The sequence below is a fragment of the Balaenoptera musculus genome, chromosome 10 (assembly GCF_009873245.2).
Source record: "Balaenoptera musculus isolate JJ_BM4_2016_0621 chromosome 10, mBalMus1.pri.v3, whole genome shotgun sequence".
In the NCBI taxonomy this organism is placed as follows: Eukaryota; Metazoa; Chordata; class Mammalia; order Artiodactyla; family Balaenopteridae; genus Balaenoptera; species Balaenoptera musculus.
The window spans coordinates 26508353-26532938 of NC_045794.1; the positions used below are offsets into that span (position 1 = coordinate 26508353).

Consider the following 24586-nt stretch of genomic DNA (forward strand, 5'->3'; position numbering starts at 1 on the left):
GATTACAGGAATCAATACTGGGTATAACGTCCGTGTGTTATTTTAAATTCATTTATTAAAATGAGAATCTCTATGGGTAATAAGAACAAATAAGAGTGAAGCACAGCATGAAAGATTTTATTAAGAAAGGTGCTAATTAAATAGCGAATATAATGTAATTAACCATTTTACGTTTTTTAATAGGCCATGGCACTCTCATCAATATTTCAATTCAAAGGCTTTACATTTCAATTCTGAGTACCATTAACAATAGCTAAAAATCAGATTCAAAATGCTTTCAAGAATTCCTGTTTATTTTCTTCTGAAACAACATTTGAAAATATAACACACAGAAAGCATAGTAATCTTAAGGTAGACTAAAAGCTAAGGGTTAGAATTTTTATCTCAACCAGCAAGCTAAGCTAACATTTAGAAAAAGCTGATAACGGGCCTTACGTCTGAAAACAGACTACTAAAGTATTTAATATTTCCATGATCTCTAGCTTGCTGAAAGATGTTACTTTCCATTTGATAGAGCTCAAGAATCAAATTCACCTCAATTAATACAATAATTTAAAGGATGTTAAAATTGGGCTGTACCACTTAAAAACAAAATTTATAACAGGAATAGGGAAAAAGAAATAAAATGTTATTAAAATAATAAAGCTCCTAGATAATACTACTACTGCTCCATCTTCACAAATTTACAGCTGTGAAAATTTGCCACTGTCCTGTTTTGATCCATGTTTAATTAATGACTATGTCATATAATAACCATCAGGAGTCAGGATCTGCATTCTATAGCTGAGCCTCTGCCCTAGACCTACTTGGAAGATTCAGAATAGCCAGAGACTCAGTTCAGACAAAGACAATGCTATCTAACAAAAGTGGGCTTGACCTAAATCAACAAACAGCAAGTGTTTCATCGTTCATTGTCAGTTTTTACCTCTTGAGGAAGTTCTAGCTTAGAACGGTCAGTTCCTTCTTTTGACTGAAGGCCCATCAGATAAGGGACAGGAGCATCAAGAAAATGTAGCAGAGAAGCAGGGAGGATGGGCACATAAACATGTTGCCACTGAAATGGGAACAGAAGTGTGGTGATGCCTTCCGCCACAGTCATCAGGCGTTGATAATCTGTACAGAACAGCAACAACAAAAATGGAGGGGAAGATTACAAATCAAAACATAATCACTGCATTAAGCTTGAAAATATCAATTTCCAGAAAAAATTCGTGTGCTAATAAATAAGTAAAATATTTCTTCATGACCATGCAGAAAAGAGGTCAGCTCTATTCCACCGTAATTAAAGAGTTAAATGTTTTCACTGAATAGTTTTAAGGGGGTATGAGTAGGTGGGAAACGTCAGTAAGCTCTTTGCTTCTGAAAACACTGGTATGTGAAATGACACTCCCTCAAAATGCAAAGCAAATAAGAACTAATAAAATTGCTCTTGGCACTTCTCCCATTGAAAAGGTGTAAGAATATTGCTACTGATCACTTTTTATATACATGTATATCTATGCAACCCTCAATTCAGAGGCTCTGTTTTTCTTGTATAAATGATCATGGCTATAGCCTACAGTTATTCTTATTATATTTATTTTAGCCTTCGTTTTGTGGGTACAAGAAATCAACAGATATATGCATTCATAGTCACACTTCCTACATTAACCTCCAACTCAAATCTAGGGACAAAGTGAAAGCTACCTGAAAATTAGAGGTTGGTTTTTTTGTTGTGTTTTGTTTACATGAACTAATTTATCAAAACTAAAAACTGTCCACAGTATTAAAGTGCCTTCTCACCCCCACCCCCCAGTTTTACTGAAATATAATTGACATATAACATTTGGTGTACAACATGATGATTTGATATATGTATAAACAGCAAAATAAATTATCACAATAAGTTTAGTTAACATTCATCAACTCACACAGCTACAAATAAAGTGCCCTCTAAAACCACTCTGCCATGGATACTATACATACATGTGTCCATATCCCTACTTAAACCTTCAGAGGCAGACGTGTTTCAGAATTCAGATTTTTTCTTTTTTAATTTAGAAAGGTAATATTGTGCATACCACACATACTTGAAATATCCAGGGCAGCATCCTGTAATCAAATACATTAATGTTTCTGCAGCACTATATGAGTGTCCCAGTATACTCAAGGAACTTAAATAGGGTCACTTTGGTTCAGATCTGATTTTGCCGATAAATGAGTTACCAAAAAAAGTTTGGTTTTCAGAATGGATATTGTGGAATTGTAATAATTCTCTCACAGAATTTATTGTGCATAAATACAGTAAAATCTGGGGGAGTAAGACTCTGGGGAAGTCTTTTTTAAAAGGTTAAGGGAAAAATGATCCGATGCTACTTGGTTCCTATCAAACTCAAAGAACACCCAACCATGCAAAAGCAGGATGTTTTCCATTGAAATTTTTCTTGTGTTGTTTTATAATCTGTAAATGACTACCTTTAATAGTCTACAATGGGATTTTGGTCATGAATCATCAGCTATCCATAGCCTACATGTATTTAAAATTTTCCTTATTTGGTTCATTATAAAATTTTAGGTGAAAACCTGTTTACAGGAATACTTCTAAAAAACAAATACCAGGCAGCTTGAGGGAAGAGGGTGTTTGGTATTTTGTGGGCTGCACAGTGACCCTGCTTGGAGTGGGTGGTCCCGTGAGACCGTTTATGCTCTAAGAACAACATGGCTCAGCTATGAGCATCCAATCAGTCTACAGTGACAGGGAGGCTGAGCTGAGAGCTAGATCAGTTCCTGGGTGTCAGGGGCTTTTTTCTTTCTTTCTCAATTAAAAGCCAGACACAGGTGAAAGGTTCAGGGTTTTAAGCAGTCAGATCCTGTGCCAGTTATCTACTGATCTATTTACTGAGCTCCAAATCACTCCATAGGTGGTCTATGAAAATGGACTGGACTGTACGCATGTTCTCTTTTATTTTTTATTTTATTTTTTTTAAAATTTATTTATTTATTTATTTATTTATGGCTGTGTTGGGTCTTCATTTCTGTGCGAGGGCTTTCTCTAGTTGTGGCAAGCGGGGGCCACTCTTCATCGCGGTGCGCGGGCCTCTCACTATCGCGGCCTCTCTTGTTGCGGAGCACAGGCTCCAGACGCGCAGGCTCAGTAATTGTGGCTCACGGGCCCAGCTGCTCTGCGGCATGTGGGATCTTCCCAGACCAGGGCTCGAACCCATGTCCCCTGCATTAGCAGGCAGATTCTCAACCACTGTGCCACCGGGGAAGCCCCATGTTCTCTTTTATAGTGAACACACCGGAAAACTTTGCCAGTAGAGGACAGCGGAGAGACACTGCAGGAGGAAGCGCTTCTCCTCCCTGGTTTTCGAGCGTAGTGGGCAAGGCGCAGTGTTCTGTGTGTTCTTGCTCCTTCTGCATGGCTGATCACTGGTGTGGATATGTGAGGACATCTGGTGGCCCACTTCCCCGGCCACACGCCCAGAGCGGGCAGCCTCAGTGACTGGGCCCTCCTAATGCAGATACGGCACACTCGTCTCTCACAGCCACCTGGCGCCCTGACAACTTCTGTGTGCCTGCTCACCAGCCGCAGCTCACTTGGACCTGGGAGGTTTGTCTTCTGCTTGCCTGGTGACTGAGGATCAGCTCTGGCCCAGGCAACCCACTGACCTCCACCATCCAATGAGCTGCCACCACACTTTCTTGAATGAGATATGAACCTCAGCCTTCGGAAGTGGGTCCCCTTCCAAGTTTGTCCTTCCTAGGGTACCCTTTAGAGTTTTCTTCATGTCTTTATAGTTTCCTATTATAGTTTAATAATTCTTCTTATTACATTCCTCTATTTAAATTACTGTGTGGTTTAATCTGTCTCCTGATTGGACCTATCCTGAAAGGCAGAGGGTTTTAAGCCGTCATACCAAATCCCTAGCAGCTTGGCTACTTTATTTACTGTTGATGGAAAATGTTCAACTCATGGAAACACAAATTCTTTAAGGAATGGAAACCAGCATCTTGGGCTATTTTCTTGCTTTGATTATGGTAAACTTTCACTTGGGAAGTGAAAATAAATTATATGTTTTCCCCTCTTCTAGTAGACATGAAAGACTGATACACATGGTTTATTTTTCCTTCACCACAATTCCACCAACTTGTGGGTGTTCTATGTCTATTCTTTTTTCCAGTTCTGCTTTCTCAAGATTGGTTTAAACGCCATACACTTTAATAATGCAGTTACTTAGCAGAAACAAGACAATTCTTTTTAACTGAATCAAGAAATAAAAGGTAGTTTTCTTCTTTAAGCATGTTTTAAAAAATTTAAATAATTTGGAAAATTACTTTTTCTTTGATACTCAAAGTGATGAATGTGTAATAAGTTTCCATATTTAAGACATGCCTCAGCATGGCATATGAGGCTCTTCATAATTTGGCCCTTTCCTGCTTCATTTCTTACCACCACATATACAGTCAAATCATCTGCTTAAAATTCATTTACTGAACATGAAATATTTTCACAGGTCCCTGTGCCTCTGTACACCCCTTCCCTCTGCCCAGAATGTCTCTTCCACTTGCAGTACCTGGCTAAGTTCCACTTTTTCCTTAGGCAATGGTTCCTTTGGAAAGCATTCCGTGAATACTTCTTATCGTCACTAGAGTCCCTTCCACATGCTTCCACAGTACCCCATCTCTATTTCCATCACACTAATTATTCCTCTCACTAAAACTATTAAAATTCAATTATAATTATCTATTCATTTATCTCTCCGCTCTTCCCTACTAACCATCACCTGCTCGAGAGCAATGACTATATATTTTTTTTTTTTTAATTTTATTTATTTATTTATTTATTTATGGCTGTGTTGGATCTTCGTTTCTGTGCGAGGGCTTTCTCTAGTTGCGGCAAGTGGGGGCCACTCTTCATTGCGGTGCGCGGGCCTCTTATTATCGTGGCCTCTCTTGTTGCGGAGCACAGACTCCAGATGCGCAGGCTCAGTAATTGTGGCTCACGGGCCTAGTCGCTCCGTGGCATGTGGGATCTTCCCAGACCAGGGCTCGAACCCGTGTCCCCTGCACTGGCAGGCAGATTCTCAACCACTGCGCCACCAGGGAAGCCCGCAATGACTATATTTTTAATCTCAGAATTTCTAGCACTTGGTACAGGACCTACTACATAGTGAGTGATCAATAAATGTGTACTAATAAATTAATATGTTAACATCTAAGACATGTAAAATGAAATAAAACTATTGGACATTATGCTTGCCTATGTTATACAATAAAACATACTGCCAAAAATTTGCCTAGCAGTGGCACAGGCACAGACCCTGAGATGGCCTGGCCTCCACTGTCTCATCCCCGGGTCTCGGCCCCTGTCCACCAGCATCACTGTGGAGAATAAGGTCGGCCCCGTGGGGACAGTCCAGCGGCCTGGGGCTGGAGCTGACGTTGGGGGCACTCAGGACCCATGTTGCAGGCTGAGGAGATGGCTGAGTGACACAGAGCAGGTCCAGCGCTGGCTGGTGGTGCAATGCCCCATGAAAACGCCATGATTATCGGGGTTTACATACTGCGAAGCACTGCCAGTGGAGGTGTGAGGATGGTGGTGTCCAGCACACCTCTGGTGAACAACCTGATGCAGCTGAAAGATTATACATGTACTAACCCAAGGCAGTGACTGGTTACTAACTGAGCCAGGCTGGCTTTAAGGGCTTGGACCCATGCATAATTCAGCTTATCTTCCTAGTTCACAAAGATATCACAAAAGGCAGAATACAAATTCAAATGAACATAAAAAAAAAAATCACCCTCGATGATGGCTGAAAAGTGAGCTACATTTTGCTTTAATCAGATTGACAAAGATTAAAAAGAAAATCACAGCAAAGGTGTGGAGAAAAGGGTATTCTCATACATTGCCTTATAAAGGCAGCATAAATTGCTAGAGCTTTGTACTTGGCAATATCTATCAAAAGCTTAAAAAATATACAGATCATCTGACCCAGCAATTCTAGTAATTTATCACATAAATATACAAAAACATATGTACATGGACGCTTATGTATAAAGTGTCATTTATAACAATAAACTATTTATAATACCCTAAGTAACTAACAAAAGGGTTAGATTTATGGCCAGTTATATAATGAAATATACTGAAGCTATTAAAAGTATATCTATATTATCAACACGGAAAACCAAAGTGTGTTTGGCAGCAGCAGGAAGCAGCTAAGTACTAAAAACCTGCTGAAACTCCACTTCTGGGTATACGCCCAAAAGAACTGAAAGCAGAGTGCTGAAGATATATTTGTACATCTATGTTTATAGTACCATTATTCGCAGTAGCCAAAAAGTGGAAACTATCCAGGCATCCATCAATGGATGAATGGATAAACAAAATGTGGTATATACATACAATGGAAAGTTATTCAGCCTTAAAAAGGGAGGAAATCCTGCCATATGCTACAACATCATGGATGAACCTTAAGGACATTATGCTAAGTGAAATAAGCCAGTCAAAGAAAGACAAATATTGTATAATTCCACTTACATGAAGTATCTAAAGTAGTCAATTCATAGAAACAAACAAAGAATGGTGGTTGTCAGGAAGGGGCTAAGAGGAGTGCAAAATGCGGAGTTATTGTTTAATGGGTATGAGTTTCAGTTGAATATACTTAATGCTACTGAACTTTTCACTAAGCAATAGTTACGATGGTAAATTTATGGGTTTTTTTTCATACCACAATTTTTAAAACTTGCTGAATATAATCTATATGGAAATAATCTGTGGGAAGTGGAATCCCCCCAAAATGGATCTATGAGAATAAATAATTTGAATCTGACTTGAAAAGGATTTATTTGATATGAGATGACTTTTTAAAAAAGTATACATATGTTTCAAAGTCAAATAGGCTTGCAAAATAGGCAATGAACTATATATTCATTGAGAACTGTTTTCTAAATTAAAAGGTCTTGTTTAATTCATAATTTTAAATAAAATATAGCTTCCTATAAATATATATATCTATGCCTTCATAAAAATATAATTTTCTAACACTCATGAGGATATGTGAAAAGTAGTATCTTATTGCTTCAATGAAGGTTAAAACAAAAACAAAGTATTTATGCACATACTATGTACTTAAATTATTTAATGTAGGTTAAATATAATTGGTAATTGTTGGTAAAAGAGAAAAAAGATCTGGATTATTTTCCTATTTTATATTACTAATAGTTACATTAATATGCCTAGCAGTTGTTACATTCTGTAATAACTGTCACAATCAATCTGTTCATTTTAATTTTAGTTCAGTGATCTTTTTTAAACATTTCTATTTATGGCAGTGTTGTAGACTAGGACTCCAAAACTAATCTACAAATGGTAAATAGAATAGCTACATAACACCCAATACGTGACTATGAATTTGCCAAAAAAAATAAGGGAAGTTGGGGCTTCCCTGGTGGCACAGTGGTTAAGAATCTGCCCGCCAATGCAGGGGACACAGGTTCGAGCCCTGGTCTGGGAAGATCCCACATGCCACGTAGCAACTAAGCCTGTGCGCCACAACTACTGAGCCTGCGTTCTAGAGCCCGCGAGCCACAACTACTGAATCCTGCATGCCTAGAGCCTGTGCTCCGCAGCAAGAGAAGCCACCACAATGAGAAGCCCGTGCACCGCAACGAAGAGTAGCCCCGGCTCGCCGCAACTACAGAAAGCCCGCGTGCAGCAATGAAGACCCAATGCAGTTAAAAATAAATAAATAAAATAAATAAATTTAAAAAAAAATAAAAATAAGGGAAGTCATTGGAGGCTGGGAACAAAATGTGAGCAAGAGTCCAGTGTGGTAAACCTCAAACATCTGGCTGTCTTTGGAGTGTTTACTGATCTAAGGTGGCCTAGAGCTTCGGTTTTACTTCTGTGCATGTTGAGGGACAAAGTCCAAGAAGGGCTGGAATTAAGATGGTAGATCCTCTTGCAAAAAGCTAGACCTAAAAGGGCAAAAACCTGCAGAAAGGAAAAAACAAAACCAAAATCTGTATTGCCAAGGAAAGTAGTCTGTCTTGGCCCTGGCCATGGCCCAGGGAGGAAGGGGGAAAAAAGCCTCCCTGTGAATTCCTACCTACTGGCTAGTTTTCAAGGATGTTTGGGGCTCTCATGCTATCTGTATGGCCCAAAGAAAGACTAAGAGCGAGAATTTTAACTTAAAGTAAACCTGTGTTGCCAGTGAATTCAGGTGCCTGGTGAAAGAAAATACAAACCCTTCCTGGAGGAATAAACCCTCAATCCTCAACTCATGAGATACTGAATTTACCTGAGAAGGAATATAAAATATGTATGTTTAATATGTTTAAGGAAATTAAAGGAAGAATTAGGAGTAAGACTATTTATAGGACCACTGAAATTAAAATGTCAAAGGGGGCTTCCCTGGTGGCGCAGTGGTTGAGAGTCTGCCTGCCGATGCAGGGAACACGGGTTTGAGCCCTGGTCTGGGAAGATCCCATATGCCACGGAGCAACTGGGCCCGTGAGCCACAACTACTGAGTCTGCGCGTCTGGAGCCTGTGCTCCGCAACAAGAGAGGCCGCGACAGTGAGAGGCCCACGCACCGCGATGAAGGGTGGCCCCCGCTCGCCACGACTGGAGAGAGCCCTCGCACAGAAGCGAAGACCCAGCACAGCCAAAAAAAATAAATTAATTAATTAATTTAAAAAATAAATAAATAAAAAATAAAATGTCAAAGGAAGGGTTAACTATGGATTAAACGTGGATAAAAAGAGAATTTATAAGGTGGGAGATAAATCAACCAGAATACAGCACAGAGACAAAGAGACAGAAAAAGAGGTTGAGAGATATGGAAGACTGAGCAAGACAGAATAACACGTTTAATTAAAGTTCAGGAGGATAAAAAAGAAAAAAGACAGATGCAAGTAAAATTTAGAAAGATGGTTAAGAATTTTCCAACACTGGTGAAAAATATTAACCCTAGATTTCAGGAAACACAATGACTCACAAGCAGGACAAATAAAGAAACTCTCATTTAGATAAATCACAGTCAAAATACAGGACACCAAAGACAAACAGAAAATCATATATATAGCCAGAATGAAAATAGACTTCTGGCCAAGGAATGACAATTAGAGTGATTGTGATAAATGACTTCTCAATGGCTACAATGGAAACCAGAAGACAGTAGAATATAATATGCTAAGAGAGAGAGGAAAAAAAAAACTTTCAACATAGAATTTAATATCCAATGAAACCATCTTTCAAAAACAAGGACAAATTTAAAACATTGTCAGACGAACGAAATCTAATAGAGAATGCCACCTCATTTAAGGAACTTGTAAGGATACACTTTAGGAATAAGGAGACTAATCCCAGAAGAAATACCTAAGATACAAAATCGAATGTGAATTTTTTTAAAATGGCAATTATGAGTAAGTTTAAGCAAAATCAAGTACATAAAATATACCTAATTTGAGGGATTATCAAAATTTTGAACAACTATAACAAGTAAGCCATGATGGGGGTGATTGGAGTCAAAGCATTTTTAGAGTATCTGTATTTTAAAGATTCCGATTAACATAACACTGAGTGTTCATGTTAAAATTTCAAAGTTTACCATTAATAAAGAGAAACAGAGCATATAACACCTACAATAATTAAATTTTAAAAAAAACTGCAATGAGAAAAAACGTTTCAATTATTTCAAAAGAAGGCAAAAAAAAAAAAAAAGAGGGAGAAAGGCAAATGGTCAAAATAAATGAAAATTTAAAAATTCTTAGAATTGAATAACGAAAATACCAGATACTAAGACTTGTGGGATGTAACTAACATAACACTCAAATACTTAAGATGTTAATACTGGGGGTGGGATGGGTCCAAAGGAAGTAAAAAACAAAACCAGAAATTAATAAAACAGAAAACAAAGATAAAAAAGAGAGTACAAACAAAGGTAAAAGTTAGTTCTTTAAAAAGAGTAACATAGTGGGGGACCTTCAAAATGGAGGAGGAGTAAGATGTGGAGATCACCTTCCTCCCCACAAATACATCAAAAATACACCTACTTGTGGAACAATTCCTACAGAACACCTACTGAATGGTGGCAGAAGGCCTCAGACTTCCCAAAAGGCAAGAAACTCCCCACGTACCTGGGTAGGGCAAAAGAAAAAAGAGACAAAAGAAGAGGGACGAGACGTGCACCTCTGGGAGGGAGCTGTGAAGGAGGAAAAGTTTCCACACACTAAGAAGCCCCTTCACTGGTGGAGATGGGGGTGGGGTGGGCAGTTGCGGGGAAGCTTCGGAACCACAGAGGAGAGAGCAGCAACAGGGTGCAGAGGGCAAGGCAGAGAGATTCCCGCACAGAGGATCAGTGCCGACCAGCACTCACCAGCCTGAGACACTTGTCTGCTCACCCACCAGGACAGGTGGGCGCTGGGGGCTGAGGCTCGGGCTTTGGAGGTCAGATCCCAGGGAGAGGACTGGGGTTGGCGGCGTGAACACCGCCTGAAGGGGGCTAGTTCGCCACAGCTAGCCGGGAGGGAATCCGGGAAAAAGTGTGGACCTGCCGAAGAGGCAAGAGACCATTGTTTCAGGGTGCACTAGGAGAGGGGATTCCCTCCCTGTGTGCCCACAGAAGGCAGAGAACTGCCTAGGCAAGCTCCAGAGAAGGGCACAAGCTGCAGCTATCAGTCCAGACCCCAGAGACGGGCATGAAACGCTAATGCTGCTGCCGCTGCCACCAAGAATCCTGTGTGCAAGCACAGGTCACTACCCACACCCCCTCCCAACCCCCCCGGAGCCTGTGCAGCACGCCACTGTCAGGGTCCCGAGATCTAGGGACAACTTGACCAGGAGAACACACAGCGTGCCTCAGGCCATTGCAATGTCATGTCGGCCTCTGCCGCCACAGGCCACACCGCATTCCAATTATGACTACCTTACGCCTCCCTCGCCTCCCTCTCCCGAGCCTGAGATGGCAAGAGAGCCCTAATCAGCCGCTGCTTTAACCCCCTCCAGTCTGGGTGGGGGACAGATGCCTGAGGGCGACCTACATGCAGAGGCGGGGCCAAAACCAAAGCTGAACCTCAGGAGCCATGCAAATAAAGAAAAGAAAGGGAAATTTCTCCATGCAGCCTCAGAAGCAGCGGATTAAATCCCACAATCAACTTGATGAACCCTGCATCTGTGAAATACCTGAATAGACAACAAATGTTCCCAAAATTGAGGCGGTAGATTTTGGGAGCAACTGTAGACTTGGTGTTTGCTGTCTGTGACTGATTTGTTTCTGATTTTTATGTTTATCTTAGTTTAGTTTTTAGTTGTTATCATTGGTGGATTTCTTTATTGGTTTGGTTGCTCTCTTCTTTTATTTATTTATTAAAAAATTTTTTTTATTTTACTATTTTTTTTTAATTTTTCTTTTTATTTAAAAAAAATTTTTTTTTCCTTTCTTCCTTTTCTTCTGAGCCGTGTGCTGACAAGGTCTTGGTGCTCCGGCTGGGTGTCGGACATGAGCCTCCGAGGTGGGAGAGCCAAGTTCAGGACAGTGGACCACCAGAGACCATGCGGCCCCACGTATTATCAATCAATCGGCCAGAGCTCTCCCAGAGATCTCCGGCTCAACACTAAGACCCAGCTCCACCCAATGACCAGTGCTGGATGCCCCATGCCAAACAACAAGCAAGACAGGAACACAACCCACCCATTAGCAGAGAGGCTGCCTAAAATCATACTAAGTTCACAGACACCCCAAAACATACCACTGGACACAGCCCTGCCCATCAGAAAGATAAGATCCAGTCCCACCCACCAGAACACAGGCACCAGTCTCCTCCACCAGGAAGCCTACACAAGCCACTGAACCAACCTCACCCACTGGGGGCAGACATCAAAAACAACGGGAACTATGAACACGCAGCCTGCAAAAAGGAGACACCAAACACAGTAAGTTAAACAAAGTGAGAAGACAGAGAAATATGCAGAGATGAAGGAGAAAGGTAAAAACCCACCAGACCAAACAAATGAAGAGGAAATAGGCAGTCTACCTGAAAAAGATTTCAGAGTAATGATAGTAAAGATGATCCAAAATCTTGGAAATAGAATGGAGAAAATACAAGAAACATTTAACAAGGACCTAGAAGAACTAAAGAGCAAACAAACAATGATGAACAACACAATAAATGAAATTAAAAGTTCTCTAGAAGGAATCAATAGCAGAATAACTGAGGCAGAAGAACAGATAAGTGACCTGGAAGATAAAATAGTGGAAATAACTGTCGCAGAGCAGAATAAAGAAAAAAGAATGAAAAGGATTGAGGACAGTCTCAGAGACTTCTGGGACAACATTAAGCGTACCAACATTCGAATTATAGAGGTCCCAGAAGAAGAAGAGAAAAAGAAAGGGTCTGAGAAAATATTTGAAGAGACTATCGTTGAAAACTTGCCTAACATGGGAAGGAAACAGTAAGTCAAATCCAGGAAGTGAGGAGAGTCCCATACAGGATAAATCCAAGGAGAAACACATCAAGACAAATATTAATTAAACTATCAAAAATTAAATACAAAGAAAAAATATTAAAAGCAGCAAGGGAAAAGCAACAAATAACATACAAGGGAACCCCCATAAGGTTAACAGCTGATCTTTCAGCAGAAACTCTGCAAGCCAGAAGGCAGTGGTAGGATACATTTAAAGTGATGAAAGGGAAAAACCTACAAGCAAGATTACTCTACCCAGCAAGGATCTCATTCAGATTCAATGGAGAAATTAAAACATTTACAGACAAGCAAGAGTTAAGAGAATTCAGCACCACCAAACCAGCTTTACAACAAATGCTAAAGGAACTTCCCTAGGCAAGAAACACAAGAGAAGGAAAAGACCTACAAAAACAAACCCAAAACAATTAAGAAAATGGTAATAGGAACATACATATCGACAGTTACCTTAAATGTAAATGGATTAAATGCTCCAACCAAAAGACATAGACTGGCTGAATGGATACAAAAACAAGACCCGTATATATGCTGTCTACAAGAGACCCACTTCAGACCTTGGGACACATACAGACTAAAAGTGAGGGGATGGAAAAAGATATTCCATGCAAATGGAAATCAAAAGAAAGCTGGAGTAGCAATTCTCATATCAGACAAAATAGACTTTATTTTTTATTTTATTTTTAAAATTTATTTATAATTTGTTTATTTACTTTTGGCTGCATTGGGTCTTTGTTGCTGCTGCACATGGGCTTTCTCTAGTTGTTGCGAGTGGGGGCTACTTGTTGTTGAGGCAGACGTGCTTCTCTTTGCGGTGGCCTCTATTGTTGCGGAGCATGGGCTCTAAGTGCGTGGGCTTCAGTAGTTGTGGCACACAGGCTCAGTAGTTGTGGCTCACGGGCTCTAGAGCACCGGCTCAGTAGTTGTAGGCGCACTGGCTTAGTTGCTCCACGGCATGTGGGATCTTCCCGGACCAGGGCTCGAACCCATGTCCCCTGCACTGGCAGGCGGATTCTTAACCACTGCGCTACCAAGGAAGTCCCAAACTAGACTTTAAAATAAAGACTGTTACAAGAGACAGAGAAGGACACCACTTAATGATCAAGGGATCAATCCAAGAAGAAGATATAACAATTGTAAATATTTATGCCCCCAACATAGGAGCACCTCAATACATAAGGCAAAGGCTAACAGCCATAAAAGGGGAAACTGACAGTAACACAATCATAGTAGGGGACTTTAACACCCACTTTCACCAATGGACAGATCATCCAAAAGGAAAATAAATGAGGAAACACAAGCTTTAAATGACACATTAAACAAGATGGACATACATGGTATTTATAGGACATTCCATCCAAAAACAACAGAATACACTTTCTTCTCAACTGCTCATGGAACATTCTCCAGGATAGATCATATCTTGGGTCACAAATCGTATTAAGTATCTTTTCTGACCAAAATGCTATGAGACTAGATATGAATTACAGGAAAAAGACTGTAAAAAATACAAACACATGGAGGCTAAACAATACGCTACTAAAAAACCAAGAGATCACTGAAGAAATCAAAGAGGAAATCAAAAAATACCTAGAAACAAATGACAATGAAAACGTGACGACCCAAAACCTATGGGATGCAGCAAAAGCAGTTCTAAGAGGGAAGTTTACAGCAATACAATCCTATCTCAAGAAACTAGAAACATCTCAAATAAACAACCTAACCTTACACCTAAAGTAATTAGAGAAAGAAGAACAAAAAAACCCCAAAGTTAGCAGAAGGAAAGAAATCATAAAGAACAGATCAGAAATAAATGAAAGAGAAATGAAGGAAACAATAGCAAATGTCACTTAAACCAAAAGCTGGTTCTTTGAGAAGATAAACAAAATTGATAAACCATTAGCCAGACTCATCAAGAAAAAAAGGGAGAAGACTCAAATCAATAGAATTAGAAATGAAAAAAGAGAAGTAACAACTGACACTGCAGAAATACAAAGGATCATGAGAGATTACTACAAGCAACTATATGCCAATAAAATGGACAACCTGGAAGAAACGGACACATTTTTAGAAAAGCACAACCTTCCAAGACTGAACCAGGAAGAAATAGAAACTATGAACAGACCAATCTTAAGCACTGAAATTGAAACTGTGCTTAAAAATTTTCCAACCAACAAAAGCCCAGGACCAGATGGCTTCATGGGTGAATTCTATCAAACCTTTAGAGAAGAGCTAACACCTATCCTTCTCAAACCCTTCCAAAATACAGCAGAGGGAGGAACACTCCCAAACTCATTCTATGAGGCCACCATCACCCTGATACCAAAATGAGACAAAGATGTTACAAAAAAAGAAAACTACACGACAATATCACTGATGAACATAGATGCAAAAATCCTCAACAAAATACTAGCAAACAGAATCCAACAGCACATTAAAAGGATCATGCACCATGATCAAGTGGGGTTTATCCCAGGAATGCAAGGATACTTCAACATACGCAAATCAATCAATGTGATACACCATATTAACAGACTGATGGATAAAAACCATATGATAATCTCAATAGATGCAGAAAAAGCTTTTGACAAAATCCAACACCGATTTATGATAAAAACTCTCCAGAAAGTAGGCATAGAGGGAACTTACCTCAACATAATAAAGGCCATATATGACAAACCCACAGCGATCATCGCTCTCAATGGTGAAAAACTGAAACCATTTCCTCTAAGATAAGGAACAAGACAAGGTTGCCCACTCTCATTACTGTTATTCAACAGAGTTTTGGAAGTTTTAGCCATGGCAATCAGAGAAGAAAAGAAATAAAAGGAATCCAAATCGGAAAAGAAGAAGTAAAACTCCCACTGTTTACAGATGACATGATACTATACATAGAGAATCCTAAAGATGCTACCAGAAAACTACTAGAGCTAATCAATGAATTTGGGAAAGTAGCAGGATACAAAATTAATGCACAGAAATCTCATGCATTCCTATACACTCACGATGAAAAATCTCTAAGAGAAATTAAGGAAACACTCGCATTTACCATTGCAACAAAAAGAATAAAATACCTAGGAATAAACTTACCTAAGGAGACAAAAGACCTGTATGCAGAAAACTATAAGACACTGATGAAGAAATTAAAGACAATACAAACAGATGGAGTGATATACCATGTTCTTGGACTGGATGAATCAACATTGTGAAAATGGCTACACTACCCAAAGCAATCTACAGATTCAATGCAATCCCCATCAAACTACCAATGACATTTTTCACAGAACTATAACAAAAAATTTCACAGTGTGTTTGGGAACACAAATGACCCCGAATAGCCAAAAAAATCTTGAGAAAGAAAAATGCAGCCGGAGGAATCTGGCTCCCTGACTTCAGACTATACTACAAACCTACAGTAATCAAGACAGTATGGTACTGCAACAAAAACAGAAATATAGATCAATGGAACAGGATAGAAAGCCCAGAGATAAACCCACGAACATATGGTCACCTTATCTCTGATAAAGGAGGCAAGAATATACAATGGAGAAAAGACAGCCTCTTCAATAAGTGGTGCTGGGAAAACTGAACAGCTACATGTAAAAGAATGAAGTTAGAACACTTTCTAACACCACACACAAAAATAAACTCAAAATGGATTAAAGACCTAAATGTAAGGCCAGACACTTAGAGGAAACTCTAAGAGGAAAACATAGGCAGAACACTCTATGACATAAATCACAGCAAGATCCTTTTTGACCTATCTCCTAGAGAAATGGAAATAAAAACAAAAATAAACAAATGGGACCTAATGAAACTTACAAGCTTTTGTATAGCAAAGAAAACCATAAACAAGACGAAAAGACAACCTTCAGAATTGGAAAAAAATTTGCAAATGAAGCAACTGACAAAGGACTAATCTCCAAAATATACAAGTAGCTCATGCAGCTCAACATCAGGAGAACAAACAACCCAATCCAAAAATGGGCAGAAGATCTAAATAGACATTTCTCCAAAGAAGATAAAAAGACTGCCAACAAACACATGAAAGGATGCTCAACATCACTAATCATTAGAGAAATGCAAATCAAAACCACAGTGTATCACCTCACACCAGTCAGAATGGCCATCATCAAAGAATCTACAAACAGTAAATGCTGGAGAGGGTGTGAAGAAAAGGGAACCCTCTTGCACTGTTGGTGGAAATGTAAATTGATACAGCCACTATGGAGAACAGTACGGAGGTTCCTTAGAAAACTAAAAATAGAACTACCATATGACCCAGCAATACCACTACTGGGCATACACCCAGAGAAAATCACAATTCAAAAAGACACATGCGCCCCAATGTTCACTGCAGCACTATTTACAATAGCCAGGACATGGAAGCAACTTAAGTGTCCATCGACAGATGAATGGATAAAGAAGATGTGGCACATATATACAATGGAATATTACTCAGCCATAAAAAGAAATGAAATTGAGTCATTTGTAGTGAGGTGGATGGACCTAGAGTCTGTTATACAGAGTGAAGTGAATCAGAAAGAGAAAAACAAATACCATATGCTAACCCATATATATGGAATCTAAAAAAAAAAAAAGGCTCTGATGAACCTGGGGCAGGACAGGAATAAAGACACAGACGTAGAGAATGGACTTGAGGACACGGGGAGGGGGAAGGGTAAGCTGGGATGAAGTGAGAGTGTAGCATTGACATATATACACTACCAAATGTAAAACAGCTAGCTAGTGGTAAGCAGCTGCATAGCACAGGGAGATCAGCTCGGTGCTTTGTGACCACCTAGAGGGGTGGGATAGGGAGGGTGGGAAGGAGACGCAAGAGGGAGGGGATATGGGGATATATGTATATGTATAGCTGATTCGCTTTGTTATACAGCAGAAGCTAACACAACATTGTAAAGCAGTTATACTCCAATAAAGATGTTAAAAAAAATAAAAAGAGTACCATAATTGACACACTTTATGGAAAAACAACCAAGGGAAAAAGAGAGAAGGCATAAATAAATAGTATTAGGGATGAAAAGGGGGACAAAACTACAGACACAGCACATATTAAGAAGATAAGGAAATATTAAGTCTTTATGTCAATAAACTGAAAGCTAAGAAAATTATTCCTAGATAAAATAGAAATGAACAAAAATTGATTCAAGAAGAAATAGAGGCGCTTCTAGGTTGGTGAACACACTGAGGTGCAGGGAGGATGATGTGCCTGGAGGGGCATGGAAGCTCTGTGTCCTTCCCCCCCATACCTTCTCCTATACATGTCTTCCATTTGGGTGTTCCTGAGTTGTATCCTTTATAGTAAACGGTGACAGTAAGTAAAGTGCTTTCCTGAGTTCTGTGAGTCGTTCTAGTGGGTTCGTGGGAAAATCCCCCCCCGAAAGTGGGGTCGTGGGAAATCCTGAATTCGTAGTTGGCTGGGCAGAAATGTGGGTAGCCTGGGCACCCTATTTGTGGCTGGTGCCTGAAGTGAGGGTAGTCTTGCAGGATCAAACCCTTAAACCTGTGGAATCCGATGTTAACTCCAGGTAGTTCATGTCAGAAGTGAACTAAATTGCTGATATCAGATCTGATGGGTGTCAGGGAGGAAAGAAGCTCTCATTTAGTGTCATAAAATGTGGAATTCAGTAGAATGACACAGGCTCACAGAAGCATGTGGTTTAGGAAGAGAAAGGATGAGGAACAGGGCAGGGTATGAGGAACCTTTGACTCTTGGGTGGCCACATGATCAATCATGGTGTAGGGCAGCAGCTATGCTGAGATAAATGACTGAAGGTAAAAGTTATCGATGGAATTTGTTGATGGATCTAACTCCTGGGGAATTGCATCAATGGATGCATAAAGAAATACAAACCAATAAGAAAAAAGTGAAATATACAATCCCTTGATTATTGTTAGCTATAATAGCTAAAATGAAATTAAAAGAGAGTGCTGGGTCAGATTTTGATGCTGGGCCAAGTAGCTTCAAAGCTGCCCCCAAAAGCGAAAAATTATTCAGGGACAACAAAGAGCACCTCAAGACTGCTGGTCACCAAAGTTCACGTGTGGGGTTGGGAAGCGCAAAGCCAAGAAACTACTGAGACCACGGGGCTCAGTGTGAAGGAGCTGTCTCACTTTGTAGGTTGGCATCACCAGCTTCCTGAAGAAGCTTTACTAAAAAGGACCAAGAGAGAAATTTAGGAGCAGTATATTCATTTTTATTTTTATTTTATTTTTTTAAGATTTATTTATTATTTTATTTATTTTAATTTTGGCTGCGTTGGGTCTTAGTTGTGGCACGCGGGGTCTTCCTTGAGGCACGTGGGATCTTTTGTTGCGGCGCATGGGCTCTTTGTTGTGGTGTGCGGGCTTCTCTCTAGTTGTGGCGTACGGGTTTTCTCTTCTCTAGTTGTGGTGCGCAGGCTCCAGGGCATGTGGGCTCTGTAGCTGTGGCACACGGGTTCCAGAGCATGTGGGCTCTGTAGTTTGCAGCACGCAGGCTCTCTAGTTGAGGTGCACAAGCTCAGTAGTTGTGGCACGTGGGCTTAGTTGCCCCACGGCATGTGGGATCTTAGTTCCCTGACCAGGGATCGAACCTGTGCCCCCTGGATTATAAGGTGGATTCTTTACCACTGGACCACCAGGGAAGTCCCTGGAGCAGTATATTCATTTTTTTTTTTTTTTTTTTAAAGTTGGGTAGCAGAAGCAGAAAGCCTGTTGATTTATTTATTTATTTATTTATTTATTTATGGCTGTGTTGGGTCTTCGTTTCTGTGCAAGGGCTTTTCTCTAGTTGCGGCGAGCGGGGGCCACTCTTCATCGCGGTGCGCGGGCCTCTCACTATCGTGGCCTCTCTTGCTGCGGAGCACAGGCTCCAGACGCGCAGGCTCAGTAGTTGTGGCTCACGGGCCTAGTTGCTCCGCGGCATGTGGGATCTTCCCAGACCAGGGCTCGAAACCGTGTCCCCTGCATCGGCAGGCAGATTCTCAACCACTGCGCCACCAGGGAAGCCCAGTATATTCATTTTTAAATGCTGCAGAGTGGAAGGGTTGGTGCAGGACCCACAGCTAACTATGGGACAATTACAGATGGCTATCCATGGTACAGACACAGAGCAGCCAGCCTGGTGCACTGGATAAAAGCTGCTGTAAAGTGTTTACTCAAAGAAGGGGGACTACCTGACTCCCCCTAAAAATGTCAAGTGGAACACCCCCGATGAATTCACCCCTTGTTATTCATAGGTAAGCCGTGTGGGATTGGTGTTATGATAACTAGTATATTCACAACTGAAAATGCCCATTACTCAGGTCATGGTAAATACTGTGGGCCCCTTCTGCATTAGCAACCCATGTAACCTTACAGTCAGAGAAGCCTGTCTCAGCTTCCCCTCATGAATCTTAGCAGATGCTAATAAAAACATTATATTAATTTAAAAGAAAATGTGGAGAGGCAGAGGAAAGAGTCAAGGGACTCGTCCCAGCATGGTGGAAATTTTTAAACAGTTATTAAGAAACTGAGTGAATAAAGCAAATGTTGATAGAAGTGGGAAAGAGGAAAAGGAAAGAAGGGTGTCAAGAGACTCATCCCAGCAGGATGGAAATCTGTGGATGGTTATTAAGAAATGGGACGAATGCAGGGGACATGGGTTCAAGCCCTGGTCCGGGAAGATCTCACATGCCGCGGAGCAACTAAGCCTGTGCGCCACAACTAGTGAGCCTGAGCTCTAGAGCCCGCGAGCCACAACTACTGAGCCTGCGTGCCACAACTACTGAAGCCCGCGTGCCTAGAGCCCGTGCTCCGCAACAAGAGAAGCCACTGCAATGAGAAGCCCGTGCACTGCAACAAAGAGTAGCCCCCACTCACTGCAACTAGAGAAAGCCTGCGCAGCAACGAAGACCCAACGCAGTCAAAAATGAAGGAAGGGAGGGAGGGAGGGAGGGAGGGATGGGAGGGAGGAAGGGAGGAAGGAAGAAATATATAAATAAATTTTTAAAAATCTTAAAAATAAAAAGATTAAAAAAAAATAGGATGAATAAAATGGACATTGACATTGATGGGGTTGAAACAAAGGTCTTAATACAGTACTATCTGAGACTGGGTGGATCAAAGGGACCCTGCTGGACCCCCTACATTAAAGGGCTCTAAGCAAGTTGAGTTTGTTTACCCCAGTTTGGAGACATGTAAGACACAGGGAAAGCAATGATTATAATGAGAAACCAGGCCTGACATCACCTGGGGCAATAGTCAGGCAGATTAATCTTGGCTCAAACCCCCTGCTGGCTAAAACGGTCAGGGAGTGGAGAAGTTTCTGGGAGTCCTTTACTTGGATGGGACCTCATGCACTGTGATACCAAAACCCTTTGGTGAAGTCTTAACACAGGCTACAATTAGATTGAGAGAATATGAAAAAAGTTAAGGTTGATTGATTAAGGTGGAAGTTTGGGTGAAAACTGGAATGTTTAAACAGGCTTACCTGAATGGTTTATGGGAATGGATACTATGTCTAAATGGCGAACACCTTCCCCCAAAGTAAAACAGATGGCATGTCAATCGCTCTCCAATCCAAGCAATATTAATTAGACATCATGCTAAATGGGAATAAGACTGCCGGAGCCCACACAGTGTTATAGACAAGAAGCTGGAGCCTGGCAGACAAACTCTGTACAGGAGCCCTACATAGAGCACAGACTGGGGCTTACGGCAAAAGCCTGTGAGCACCTCCCAGTGACAACTACTGGGATGATGGACTGGAGCATTTCCATTTGAGAGGCAATTACTAGCTTGCTATTGAACGTTAGTCTAAACTGCCCCTATGACTGAAAGACAAAATAATCTTGAAACCCAAAATACCCATGATGTCTTGGGTAATGTCGGAAAAACACTCTAATGAGGAAGGCAGCGCACAGAAGAGTTCCATAATTAAACGGAGATTATTTATAGAGGATCTTGTTATGAGGAGAAGGCAAGGAGGAGATACAATGAGGAGCCTCTTTTCCCAGAGGACTGACTCTTGAACTGAGTGAGGAGGTGCCAGATTCTGTTGTCACTTGAACAGTATAAATACCTCTCAACTGACCAACAAAGAGCTGCTTGGTTTATGTATGACAGTTGCAAGGTGAATGGCCACCACTCTGATCAAAGAAAGTAAACACAGATGGGCTCAGTGGGCTGACTTACACGCTGTTTTCCTAGCAGTGATGGAAGAACTGAACAATGGTAAAGCCCATATGCTTGGGTTTTTACTGACTCATGGGCAACGGAAAACTGGACTATTAAAAGGATGCCTGTATAAGGTGCAGCCATATGGAAATCCCTCTGGGAATTATGGGCCACTTTAAAGTAGGACATGTTAATGCCCATCAGAAGAACCCACTTTCAGGTTTGGGAGGTGATGTAACCACCAAGTGGACCTTTTGGTACACTCCCTTCAAGTGGCCACCTGGGGGACTGCAGCAATGCAGAGATGGGCTGAATCTAGACATAATCCTCTTATACCCTCTGAGGCACAAATTGCCAACAAGAACTGTTTTGTCTGCCAACAGGAGAGACAGAGGCTGCAGATGGCTGTGGGGAAGACTCCCCAGGGGGGAAGGCCCTACTACATATAGCCAGCAAGTAGACTACACTGGATTAATGCCAGCGGCCCTGGTGAGGGGGGCTATAAATGGGTCCTACCAGGAGTAGACACTTCAGACTGGGCTCTGCATATGAGGCAGTAGATGCAAAGGCTTAAAATACTATTAGAGGATTGGAACAGAAGATACTCTACCAACGTGGGCTGCCAAGTTACACATCTTCAGGCTATGGGACACAACACGCTTCACAGCACACAGTGTCCAACAGTGGGTGAAGAGATACCACATCAAATGGACATGTGATGTTGCTTATCACCCTCACAGTAATGGTTTAATTGAGAATTAGAACAGGCAGTTGAAACATCTGCTGTCTAAAATGTGTGAGATAAAAGCATAAAGGGCTGACTTTCATGCCTTCACAAGTGTGTGCTCACACTCAACATAGGGGGGCCTAAGGGAGAGTTCCCACTAGATAGATACCGCTGTTCTTCTGGTGGATCTGGGGAAAAGGGGATAGAGATGGATGCTGGTATGACTACAATTCTTCCTAAGGGGTAAGGATGCTGGTATGACAATATACTTTTTATTTTCTTCCCCACATCACCTCAGCTTTCTTTTTCCTACCTGATGCAGGACCAGGACTACAGCTACAAGTGCCAGAAGCAGGGATGAAACTCTATTTTTAAACCTTTATGTCAGAATTCCTAAGAGCCTAAGGCTGTGCCTTCACCCCATCTGGCAAAATGGGGGTTAACAGTGAATGCAGCTGTAATGCCTGGAGGTAAAAACAGCCCACTAGTTCTGTACCTATGTAGCCTTACCCTAATATGAATGGTAGTGAACTGAGGCGGAGGTACTTGCTAGACTACTATTGCTGCCTGCGATCTAAACCAGTACTATGGCCGAACCTAATGTCCCTTCCAAAGGTGGAAAAGTTTGGGTATAAACGGAAAGAAGGAGGAATAGTAGTTAAGGGTAAAGGAGTAAATAAATGAGTTATGGTAATAAGAGAAATCCAATATTACATTAACACCTTGAAAGAGGCTCGGGGCAAGAGATGACATTGTCTCTTAGCTCAATTATACCGGATGCCTTGAAAGGGGGAAGCCATATATTGCTGCAGTTGGAACCTGAGAAGATGTATTGTACTGGAACCCTGCAAACCTCAGTGGCCTTGCTCTGGGAGACATTTTCACGCAGTAGGACGACAGACAGTAAGCAGTAATGCCAAAGGGACAGGTACTATGCCAGCATCTTTTAACTATTAGGATTCTTTTGCTCTAAGGGATCGTGATCAAAGACCAGGGGGTAGTCTGTGGTATAATAAGAGTATCTGACCCTTGTCCCCAGTTGATGATGATGATAATGATGATGATGATGATGATGATAATGATGACAGAGGAGGAGTGGGAGGGAAAAGGGGGAGGAGAAATAGAAAACCGAAATAAACCATTAAAGACACTGGACTGGTACTTAACATCTTCCCAACAAGACCAAACAGTTTACAGACAGGTTCCCTCAAATAGTCATGGATCAAATAATTACAACCTTAAATGAAGGGGCTTCCCTGGTAACTCAGTGGTTAAGAATCCGCCTGCCAGTGCAGGGGACAGGGGTTCGAGCCCTGGTCCGGGAAGATCCCACATGCTGCAGAGCAACTAAGCCTGTGCGCCACAACTACTGAGCCTGAGCTCTAGAGCCCAAGAGCCACAACTACTGAGCTCATGTGCCACAACTGCTGAAGCCTGCATGCCTAGAGCCTGTGTTCCACAACAAGAGAAGCCACCACAATGAGAAGCCCGCGCACCGCAATGAAGAGTAGCCCCCGCTCGCCGCAACTAGAGAAAGCCCGCGCGCAGCAACGAAGACCCAATGCAGCCAAAAATAAATAAATAATTTTTTAAAAAAGAACCTTAAATTAATTCTTCTCCATTTTATCTTCCAGACAAAAATGGAATACTTTCCGACTCATTCTATGAAGCTAGAATAATCTTAATACCAAAAACCAGATAAGATAGTGCAAGGAATAAAAATGATAAGCCAAATCAATAAAAAAATAGATGTAAAACTTTTTTTTTTAAAGTCTATTTTTTTTTTAAAGGAACTCCTTTATTTACTTATTTACTTATTTATTTTTATCTGTGTTGGGTCTTCATTTCTGTGCGAGAGCTTTCTCTAGTTGCGGGAAGTGGGGGCCACTCTTCATCGCGGAGATGTAAAACTTTTAGTCAAAATATTAGCAGACTAAATCAAGCCATATCTGAAAACCATGACCAAATCAGGTTTGTCTCAGGAATATAAGGGTGGAATATACATTTTTCACCTTAATAAATGGTTAAAATGAGAAAAACACAATCATCTTACTTGATGCAGAAAGAACATTCAATAAAATATGACATGCATTCATAATTTTTAAAAACTTTGAACACGCTAGGAATAAAAGGAAACTTCTTCAACCTGGTACACGGTACGAGGTATTTACCAAAAACACTACAGCAAATGTTATGCTTAATAGTGAAGCATTAAAAGCATTCTTTTTAACATCA

At 41.0% G+C, this 24586-nt stretch overlaps 1 protein-coding gene across 9 annotated transcripts in view; it reads right to left on the reverse strand.

Moving 5' to 3' along the window:
- Positions 1-24586, reverse strand: part of DENND5B (DENN domain containing 5B) — a 210526-nt gene that overhangs the window by 71102 nt on the left and 114838 nt on the right. For all 9 annotated transcript variants that reach the window (XM_036864677.1, XM_036864675.1, XM_036864676.1 and 6 more), the window contains one exon: positions 926-1113. In XM_036864677.1, the coding sequence (XP_036720572.1) occupies positions 926-1113 (188 nt within the window). The remainder of the gene's footprint in view (positions 1-925; positions 1114-24586) is intronic.